This window comes from Phaethon aethereus (assembly GCF_964289735.1).
Source record: "Phaethon aethereus genome assembly, chromosome: 4".
NCBI classification, from domain to species: Eukaryota; Metazoa; Chordata; class Aves; order Phaethontiformes; family Phaethontidae; genus Phaethon; species Phaethon aethereus.
Window position 1 is genome coordinate 29,204,315 of NC_138578.1, and position 11,445 is coordinate 29,215,759.

The 11,445-nt window shown below is 38.7% G+C and overlaps 1 protein-coding gene across 1 annotated transcript in view; it reads left to right on the forward strand.

Moving 5' to 3' along the window:
* The window catches only part of MANBA (mannosidase beta), a gene marked incomplete at both ends in the record, with an annotated part of 49,811 nt that extends 38,712 nt beyond the window's left edge, over nt 1-11,099 (forward strand). The window contains 3 exons of the mRNA XM_081999675.1: nt 6,353-6,495; nt 8,292-8,549; nt 10,875-11,099. Coding sequence (XP_081855801.1) covers nt 6,353-6,495; nt 8,292-8,549; nt 10,875-11,099 — 626 coding nt within the window. The remainder of the gene's footprint in view (nt 1-6,352; nt 6,496-8,291; nt 8,550-10,874) is intronic.
* Between the last annotated feature and the right edge of the window lie 346 nt (nt 11,100-11,445).

Below are 11,445 nucleotides of genomic sequence, written 5' to 3' on the forward strand. Positions count from 1 at the left end.
GGATCATCTTAGTACTCTGTGAAAGCGGAAGAAGGTAAAGAACAAAGCCGTTCTTTTCCTATGGAAGTTTTTCTGTTTAAGTTCAGATTTAGCAGCCACCAACTCTTATCCTTGTTTTATCAAGGTTTAGTTTACAGAAGTTAAAATCCTATGTAACTCCTAACTTCTTAAAAAGACATTTTTTTGTTTAAGCAGTATTCTCATTTCTTCCAAGGAAATAATATAATTGAAGCCAGACAAAGCTGCCTGTTAGGAAGCAGTGATGGTTAAGATTGAGGGCACAGCCCCCTTATGAGGTAAACTTTCAACTAGCCTTGCTTTTCTTATGTAGAACTGGATCTTCCTGAAACTGTGTATGATATATCATCCAGGTTTTTCCAGATAAATTTTGCATTTTTTGCAAGTTTAATTCTTTTAAAATTAGAAAGGTAAATTAATTTAAAATTTGAGACTTCTAAGAAATTCTGTTTCCAAAAGGGCCTGTCCTAGAAATCCCTTGATTGTATTTATTGGCTCAGCTGTATGCATGTATGTACCCAGCCACCCTGGGTGAGAATGGACAGAGAGGGAGCTAGTGGGATAGGAGGGTAAGAAGGAGCACTCATGTATAATTATACTTTCCATAATCCCAACAAATTTGGTTGATTTTGTTCCCTCTGTCCCCTATGGTAAAATGATCAAAACCTCTCCCTTCAGTAGGCAGTAGTGCACTGTCAAAAAACCTACGGAACTGTGATCCTGTTCCAAGCAGGATGGGGTTTAGTATGTAAAGTCTAGGCATCTAGATTTCATCTGTAGTCAGCTGAGGGAGAGCTGGTTATCTCCAGAGTGTGATTCATTGTGTCCTTAGCTGTCTAATAAGTGGGATGACTTATCTTTTCCGTGCTGAACTTGATTTTCATAGAACTTCGTATGACACCTCTTACCCAGCATAGCTTCTGAGAAGCTCTTTGTAGGAGAAAATGACTAGCTGAGATTTGGTGTCTAACTTAGTGTCAGGTGAGGTGAATCACTCTTTGACTAAATTATTATGCTAATATGCTATTTATGCACATGATATCTCTTTATATGTTATATATAAATATTTTTCCTTTTAGAACACAACAGTGGAGTAATTGGACATATAAAGAGATAAATCACTTAGAAGTAGGGGAAGAATGTGTGGTATGAGGGAAGTGACTGTGTTTCATGTTCTGAACATTTTGTCTAGAAGTCATTTTGAAATGGAGAAGCTGTTCTATGGCAGCTGTATAGAACTTGGGCAGATTCTCTTTCAATTTTAGTTATTTCTCATGTTCTCTGTTTTTGAAAGTCTTTATTTAAGAATTTGATATGTGAAGAAATATGAGCGAACTAGAAAAAGCTAAGAGCGTGACGTTTTCAATCTGTCCTTAGAACAAAATACCATTTGGCCTTGCTTTAAAAAAAATCAGCCCACCCCATCCTCCCCCTCTTTCTCTAGGAGACATTTGATCCTCTCCCTTTTTCTTTCTGTTTTTTTTTTTTTTTTCCTTCTCTTTTATCTTTCCAAGCAAAGTAACTGCAACCAACAAAGGAAAACAAACCAGTAGAAGAAACAGGCTATTTTATTTAAATGTTAAGGCAGGGGTCCAACTGCAATGCTCATCTTTCTGGACTTTCTAGACTTGTGTTAGGAAATAGAATATCCCAATGTTCATTTTTATGATTCTAGCAATGGCTGATGCTCTTAGGCTTTCGGTGCCTCAGGAGAAAAAGATGCTTGGAAAAATGTCTCTTTGTAAAGACAGGTGTATTGAAAGATGAAGTAGTCGTGGAGACCATAAATGTCTTTTTAAGTACAGAGCTGACATCATTGTAGAAAATATATCAAATACTTGAATTATTCATATGTTGTTGAAGTTAGTTTACAGAAAAGAAGCTCAGCAGAGATACAGCTGTCCCTTTGTTTTGTTCTATTCCCTCAGTGGAATGAGGAAAGGTTTAATATTCATTTAATTAGGCAGTGTGGTAAAGGGATTTTTGAAATGCTAATGGATGAAATTATGCAAAACTTCAGAGAAATTAGTTTTATTTGCACTTCAAAAACACATTTCTGCATCTTGTTAGATGGCACAGTAGCATCACCAGTGAGTGTTTCTTATTTAAATCTGTTATTTCAGCAAGCCATGGAGGGCCTTACATAATTTCCTGTACAAAGTGGAAGTGTTTCCTCATGAAGTGGGGAGGGAAGAAGGTGGCAAATGTTTTTCCTTTTAACTTACCTTTAAGATGTTTGCTTGGGATTGAATGAAAACACAGCACAGAACTCCTGTCATAGTATTTCTGCCGTCAGTTGAGAACTAAACAGCTTTTCCCACAACTGGGTTTTGATTGCTAGTGCCTGGTTGTGGAGCTGTTTGTGCCATGTTGAATGCTTTAGCATTTATGCAGTGTGTTTTGGAAGAGTGTTGCATTACATATGGTGATTTACCTCACTTCCACACAAGTGTCACCTTGAGGTACCCAACTTGGTTGTCATGAGATTCCCTTGAACAGATAACTGGCTTTTAATGCAGGCTCAATATTTAGAGCCCCTGCTGAGCTGAAACCACAGGCTGTTACAGAGAATAATAGATCTGAATTCATGAAGATGAGGTGAGGAAAGAACTAGCAGCGTTTTTCTCAGGTTGCATTTAATGGTGTGAAGTGATTAATTTAAAATCCATTCCAGGAAGGACTGTTTGTTCTCACTCCTGCTATCAGTGTAGAAGGCTTCAGGGAAGAGTCAGAGAAAAGGGCAGTGGAGTGTCATTATAAACCTAATTTTGGTTTCCTGTTCTGAAGTTTGATACCACAGAGAATGCAGACCCCATGTTATCAGGAAAAAATTGGGGAACTTGGATCTCTTTAAGAATTCATTTAAATGCAGGGGGAGCAGGAGAAAACAACCCCACAGCTGTTTTAAATAAGTTTTGACTCTTTCCTTTGGGCATGCATGACTGTAACAGAAAAGTTTAAGCCCAGAGATTTCTCATGATAGCTACCTGATCTCCAGATTTCTTACATCCATTTTTGGGGTAGGGGAAGTATTTTATATGCAACTTTGCCTATTTTTAAATCAAGAAATGTAACTCTGGTCTTAAGGAGATCAAAACAACAGGCGAGATGAAGAATGTGGTCTGTTTTTATCAGTGAGCTTCAGTTTTCTGTGCTGTTTGAAGTTACTTTGACAATTGTATTATCAAGTTCCTGTTGCTGGAAAAGTTATCTTTGGAAGAACCTTCCTGTGTGAAAGTGCTTCAGCAGTTGAGCTTTGGTTCTTCAAAATGGCTCAAGATTTTTTGGGAAGGAAAGTATCAACCTTAAAAAGCTTATCTGAGGTAAGCAGACTAGTGATGTTTTCAAACCTCCCAAAACAATAGCTGTAGTAGCTGAACCCTAGAATGGGTTTTGAAATGGTACAAACTTATAAGCTTGTGGTTTGTTTGCTTTTGTTTGTTGGTCGGGATTTTTTGTTTGTTTGTTTGTTTTTCCCTGTAGAAGTACAATGCTAAGTTTAGTCTGAGTTGTTTTCTCTGCTGTGCAGGTTTCTTGAGGATCTTTGTATCTGCTGCCTATGTAGCAAACCTTTCTTTCCCTCCAGTAATCACTGCAATGTGGTTACGTAGTCCACTTTGAAATCAAGGCACAGCAGAAATTGAGGGTAGGGCCCATTTGAAAAGAAAGGGGATTTTATATTACGCTAAAGTAATAGAAAATTCTCTACTTCAATTGCATTATTCATTTTCATATTTAAGACAGTTGAAGCCTAGATTTTCATCATGTACCTTAAGATGAGGAAAAAAGTCAAGTCAGCTGGCACTAAAACCTCAGCCCATGATGGGTAACTTGTCTGAGCTTGTGGTGGGCTCTGAGGCCTGCAGTGAGCAGCATCTATTGCACTGACAATTGAATTTCCTGAGAGTCTTAGGGTAGTCATGAAGGCTTCAGAGTTCAACTTCTCCCAAAGCCTGAGGTTAGGCACAGTGCCCATTTCTCATACAAGACCCTTTGCCTTTATTTTCTAGATCAGATGCTGCCCCACAGTTTACTCTGTTTCAGATAATCCATCCCCAATCCAAATCTCTCATCTTCTCAAGTTTCATGACCCTGAAAAGTAATTTGCTAGCACTCCCTTTTTTTGGTGGAATTGTCACCTTTAGACCACCAATGTTTTCTGCCAGGAATTGTCCTTGGAATGAAAGAATGTGGCTTCATTCATGTACTAAACAGCACCAATATGCTGAGTATGTTCATCATTTTATCAATAGTCTGTCTGTTTCAAAGAAACTCAGCAGTTCCTCCTGAATTTTTCTTTCAGACTTCATCTCTTTGGTTTGCTTCAATGCTATTAATTTGAATGGTGGTGGTGTTTTGTTGGCAACAGCCTGATCTCCTAGCGCAGTTGAATCTTTGTCCTGGTTTTGTCTGGAATGGAATTAATTTTCCTCCTAGTAGCTGGTATAGTGCTGTGTTTTGGATTTAGCATGAGAATAATGTGGTAACACGCTGATGTTCTAGTTGTCACTAAGCAGTGTTTATACTAAGTCAAGGACTTTTCAGCTTCGCGTGCTCTGCAAGTGAGGAAGTGCATGAGAAGCTGGGAGGGAGCATAGCCAAACTGGCCAAAGAGATATTCCATACCATTTGATGGTCTTGCTCAGTATATAAACTAGGGGGAGTTGGCCAGGAGGACAGCGATAGCTGCTCAGGGACTGGCTGGGCATTGGTTGGTGGGTGGTGAGTGGTTGCATCATTTGTTTTTCCTGGTGGTTTTTTTTCCCTCTCTCTTTTGTTGCTTTCCTTTTCATTACAATTTATTATTATTAGAATGTTTTATTTCAGTCATTAAATGGTGCTTGCCTCAACACATGAGTTTTCTTATTTTTGCCCTTCCAATTCTCTCCCCCATCCCACCTGGGACAGAGGAGAGTGAGGAAGCAGCTGTGTGGTGCTTGGTTACCGACTGGGGTTAAACCACAACAATCTTGTATGAGTTTTCCAGGCAGATACGAGCTTTTCTCGTCTGTTCTCCAAGCTAACTGGTTGTGAACTTGCTGAAAACAAGGTGATGTGCAAGGTGCTAAACTGGAGCTAATGCACTTTGCTCTCCACAAAGTTCATTCATGTTTATGTGGAGTGCAGGCAGAGCATGTTCAGGTCTGCCTCCAAAAGCCACAAACACACCCTTTAAAGACTACATCACTCTGGATGAAGTCCTTAATTATAAGATGTTTGAAAGTGCTAAGAGCTTTGTACAAGCACCAAAACACAGAGAAGATGGTTAGTTATAACAAAAACATATTACTGGAAATATTTTTCAGCATCCATGGACTTTAAACCTGTTTTATAAAACAAAGAGCCAGAAACAAGGATGAAACAGGTATCTAACTTTTAATTCCTTATGAGATGATGCAGCTGACTCGCTGCTTCTTTTTAGTACCATTTCAAAGACTAGATAATGGTTGAGCAAAGACAGTGTTACAATGCTGGCAGTAGGTGCTAGATGGAAAATGAATAGAGAAAGAAATGGAAGCAGTTTCTCTTTCAAAATGGTTGTGTGGCAATGTTGCATATGGAAAAATTGCCTTTTTTTGGAGAGGACACAACTTTTGATGGCTTTTCCAGTTTGTTAATGTCAGACTTTCGAAGTATTAAAAGTAATGAGGTACAGCTTTCCATTAAAGAGGCAAAGTGAACTGATTGGCATATGTCTACATCATGTATACTAGCTCCCATTAGGTAAGTGTTGTCTCTTGATCTTGGCAAATTCTTTTTGCCTAACTCAGAGTTGCCTTTGTTTTGAGAACTTGTTATTTGTCTTCGTTGCTATTGATGTTCCTCTGGGGAAGAACTGAAAGAGGAGGACTGAAAAAGGGGAAGAAAGCACTTTGTATAAGCACCGAAAGTTACTCTGTTATCTCTTTACAGTGGTGGTAGTTTGTGGCAATGCCACCAATGCCAGTGTGTTTGTGTGGATTCTCAACAACACAAGTGCTCCAGCTGCTTGCTTAACGTGTGATACGCTGTGTCAGTTTTGTTAATGTCACTTGTGTTTAAGGCTTTCTTAACTGAATAACAGCATAGCAAGGATAGGACCAACATATACAAAATGTGACCTTTTGGTGAAGCTCAAAGAAAAGCTTGAAAGACCATCAAATTCCTTCCAGAGTTGAGCCTTGCCTGGAAAAAAACAAGAGTAACTTCAGTCATTCTCTGCACCTGATAGAAACAGGATGAAAAAGGGTGGAGGGGGTTATTGTATTGCCATAGCCAGACCAAAGAGCAGAGGAAGAGATTGTGTGCCATCTTGGATTCAATCTGAATCTTTCTTCCTTTTAACCCTTTTCAGAGTATGGTGGTAAGTGGAAACTGCTCCATTATTTTGCCCAAAACTTCTTTGCACCACTGCTGCCTGTGGCCTATGAAGATGGAGGTGTGTTGTACATTTACGGTGTCTCAGATCTTCATGTGGACCTCAAGCTGACTTTGAGGGTAAGTGACACCTCTCTTGCCACTCCTGTGTCCCTGCCACAAAAATGTGCGAAGCTGAAATGAGCACATCTTTGTATAGACAAGCTTCAGTAAGTCCATGCTCAAACGCAACGAGGTGCAATTCTTGTCTTTAATCTTCTTAGGGGCAACACTATCCTTTATTATAGTAGCGTGTGCTGCTTCACAGAACAAGGAATTAATTGCCTTGCTTATACCCTGTAGGTATAGGCCGGAAATTAACTATTCTGTTGAAATCTTAAAGGGAGTTATGGTTAAATAGAACAAGTGTGAAAAATGGTACCTCACTACTTAACAAAACTGTTCCCTGGATGTTAGAACTAGATTAACTGACTAAGGAGGGGGGAGGGGAGAATGGATTGTACCATTGCTTCCCAGACTCAAACTACACTGCTTCGGGGAAAAAGAGCTAGATTATTTTCTGAAATATCAAAAGAATGTTTATGTGCACTTCAACTGAAAGGTCGCCTATGCAATGTCACCATTTTACAATTGAGGCCTTAACTGTTTTCTGATAATGCTATAGAAACTGGTAAGATTTCTTAGGTGGTATTTGGGCTGCTGACTTGTCCTGTAGAACACAGTCTTGCTTTTCAATTTATTACATTTTGTTGCTGTTGATCACATGGCAACCAGATCCCAGATGAATTTAGGGGCCGCTTTGCACTACAAGATACAATTCCTGATGTAAAGGGTGTCCCACGTGAAAAGGCTGGGAAGGATGGAACAACAGACCCTAGAGATCTGGAAATGACTTGCTAGTCATTCCAGAACTAGTGGTATGAGTATGTCAATTCCTAATTCACTGCGCTGTCTGGTGGGCTGCCATGAATTTTCAGTTTTATAAGGTTACTTTATATGTAGTAATATATAGTATAGAAAATGGTTGCCATTTCTGGATAGTCAGTTCTTAGAGTAGGACTGCACTTAATGAAATTGTTTATTTCTGGTCTGAGCTATTGTAACAGGCTTAAATTCAGATTGTCTGATAACATCAGAGAAGCGTTGGCAGTAGGGTAGTTCCAATGAATACTGTATTTTGCACTTCAAGAAAATTTGGAACTTAAAACTTTTGAAAGAAGTTAAGATCAGTTCCTGAGTGCAGACCCCTGTTAAGGTCAAAAATAACCTAAAATTTGTGGAGAGATACAATGCTGTGATTCTCTAAGTGCCTACCTTCCAAATCATGCTTTTTTTTTTTTTTAATTTTTTTTTTAACATATCACGCATGCATTATGCATGCACCCTTCTCTGGGAATGTATTTTACTGTATTAATATAACTTCCATAATCCCTTTTAAGATGATGCAGCTTGCTTCTGTTTAGTGGTGATTTGTGCAGAAGCTCTAGATCACCCAGTTGGGTTACATCAGATAACACCGAGCAATCTCAAGAAAATCCTTTGTTTGACTTTTTTTAATCAAGGAGGGGAGGAAGAAGAGTCAACAAATTAGTCCAATTAATTAAATCGAATTACTAATTCCATTTCCCAGCACTCCCTTGACAGGAATTTGCAACCCCCTCCTCTCAAGGAGCCTGGACAAAACAAAACAAGAACAACAGATCCAGACTGTTTGAAACAGATTTCTGTTAGGTTTATATAATGCTATAATTATTATACCATAACGATTGTTTAAATCTTTGTGGAGTTGCTAGGTGGAAATCAGCTAGTACTGTCAGGAGAACACTTCTTGCTATAAGCCATCCAAAACACAGGATGCTGGGTTGTTTTCACAGATGTAACTTCTAAGCTTTGTGCTCTCTCAACATGCTTGCTAGGTCGTTGGCCACTCCTGGAGTTCTTTGGAGTCAGTGTGCACCCTTGCCAAAGATGGTGTGACCGTTAAAGCACAAAGTGCTGTCCTCATCTACAAGGAGTCCATAAATGGCTTTCTGGAAAGATGCAGAAATTGTACCAGAAAAAGCTGCGTTATTACTTTCTGTCTTGTGGGAGAAGGTGGGCTCCAGAGTCCTACAAATCATCACTTCCTTTCATCATTAAAGGATGCTGTAGGATTAGAAAAGACCCAGCTTAGTGTAAGCATCAGTCATGCTACATTACTGTATTTGGTTCTGCTAATCTTACTTTTTTTGTGTTGTATTTTGTGTTGTATTCTTGCTATGCAGTTGTATTCCTGCTATGCAGTGTCTGATTCCACTGAACGTTGTTCTCCTTAGTGGTTGCAATTCTAGCTTCCATGTTGAGTTCAAAGTTCTTTCAAATTTTTTCAAGATTTCCCCCTCCTCCCCCCCCCATTATTATATGCATATCTAAATAAGACTGATGGTTTGGTTTTGGTTTTGAGGTTTGGGGTTGGTTTTGTGTGTGTTTGGGTTTTGTTTTGTTTTAAATAATGAAGTCTCCATTTCATTTGTTTTGATTGTCTTTCACCTAACTGCTGCAGCATTGCTCCTTTTCTTTTTTTTTTGTCCCTAGATAGCAAATAACATCATGGCAAGTGTTTTGGCTTGCAGACAGTACTGTATATAGTGCAAGGTGATGCTAGTTCAGTTGAGTGTGGAGTGCATTATTGTCAAGAGGAAGTGCAGTTCCTCTTGAAGTGCTCAAACTCTCAGATCGGTGTACCATTGATAACACGCAATATTGCATGCTCCTTGCCTCCTTCTGCAATCCCTGCCCTCCAGCTAAGGGTTCTAATTTGCATAATAGTGATTATTTCTTAATATCTGGCAAGTGTATCAGTCTACCGAATAGGCACAAAAAGCATCAGTGTTGTATAACACTGTCATTTAGCCCATTTGCTGCTTTTTCCCTAGATTTCTTCTGCTCCTAGCAAGTATGCTATAGAGAGAGCAGGCATGCCCTGTGTGTGTGTGTACACACATTTTGTTAAGCCTCACTTCTTAGCATGTAAATCTTACTGCAAAAGTCTTCATCAGCAGATTGGCAGGATGGGGACTTGTGTGTTCTCACATTTGGCTTCTAAACTGCAGCTAACTGCTCTCTTTAGAGCTAAACTAAACAAGGGGGGAATAGAGGTCTTTAATCTCTTTGAATCTGGACCAGCATAATTGCTTTACAAAAAGAAAATGGGCCAGATTTTCCCCTCTTATCTCTTTCATTGCAGCATGGCTTGCCTCCTGAATACACAAAGGAAAGAAATCAGCCTGGTTTTGTGGTGTGTTTTTTTTTTTTTTTCTTTCAGCTGGTGGCACAATCTGGAGTCTGAGTCATGCTGTGGTGTGGGGTTTTTGTTTTTTTGGGTTTTTTTTTTTTTTTGGTATGTGTGTGTGACATCATCAATAATAAAAGCTCTGCAACTAGAGCATTGTTGGGAAATTTCACTCCTTTTTCCCATGGCTGTGTTGTCTCTGCAGTACTAACTAATAAGGATAGCTAGCAAGGATAAATGCAAAGTGGTTCTTTTAAGAAAGTATGCAGCTGTGAAATTATTCTCATTTGTAAGAAGCTGGTGCTTCTATACATAGTTACTAATAAACTAACTAGACTTTCAAATACATTGCTAGTTGAAGTGCTACTCTTCATAGCATTTCTTTACGAAAACACGAAGACTTTAGTGTTTCTTCAGAAAACAAAATGTAAAGGATGTGTGCTTTATCTTAAAAATTAATAGTGTTGGTTTTTCTTGTAAGCAGGACATGATTTCTGCACTTAACAGAATTTGTCTGCTTTTTATATGTAGTTAATTGATATTTGGAAATGATGCAGCATAATACTTCATGATGGTGAATGCAGAGTGCTGCATGAGACATCCTGGTTGTGCTTTTAAGACTTTCTGAGCTCTCCAGTACTGGTAGAACTTAATACAAAATCATTAAACCTTGTGCTGGTATTTCACAACATAGCTGCCTTCTAAATGTAGTGTAAGGACTTCACTGCCATGTTCCATTAAGATGAGGTGACCTCCTGTGTTACTGTGATTATTTACCATCTTTTGCTTCTGTGTATTTCTATTACTGATGTAATCAGAAAGGCCAGCTACTTTAGTGAATTTATAGGTTGAGTGAAGTATGTTGGTGAAAGGACAGATCTCTCTCACTGCAGTAGGTACAGGATAAGGATACTAGTACTACGTACAAGTCAGATTACCATTTATTCGGTTATTTTCATAAGATGGTAGAGTGATAACACTTCATGGCATTTTTCCACAATCCGTAGTATTCTGTAGGAAGGCTCTAATAACATTTACAATTTTTGCATGATTCTTACATATGAAGCCTGTTGGTTTGAGCTTTTGTTCCAGAAGAGAATAGTAATTTTCATCAAATGTTCAGCCTGTTTTACTGACATGCAGGTGTTTCACAGTTTGGGTGTAACTGGGTGCTTCTTTAACATGTATATTTTCTTTTATTTATTGATTTATTTTATTTCTCTTTCAGGCTTCTGTATCCCAACAAGATGACGTTTATATTGTTGTTCTTCAGACCACTGCAGTTGCTCCTTTTGTTTCTCTGGATGTAGGGAGTATAAAAGGCAGATTTAGTGATAATGGTTTCCTCATGACTGAAAAGAAGAAAGTGGTGGTGTTTTATCCTTGGGAACCTACCAGTGTTGAAGAACTAGAAAAGTCACTAACTTTGACCTCTCTGGTGGACATTGTCTGAGGATACTTCATTTCCTCCTAGATAAGGAGTGAAAGAGGAGGAGGAAAAAAATTAGAATTATTTGACTAAAGTTGAAGTGATGTACAATTTGAGCCAACTGGAGAACATACAGTCTGTTCCTGTCATGTGTGAATTTTAACTGATGGTTCAATGTAAAGATACCAACAGCAAAGCTTGCATATAATATATGTGCTGTGTTGAAAATAAGGCTCTCTTAGGTAACGGGAAAAATATATCCCATGTATAAAATGGGAGGGGTGAGTTGGTGCAAAAGAGCTAGTCTGAGTTCTCCAGTTCACATGAGATTGGAGTTGTGAATTCATGCTAACTAAAAGGCAACACAAAT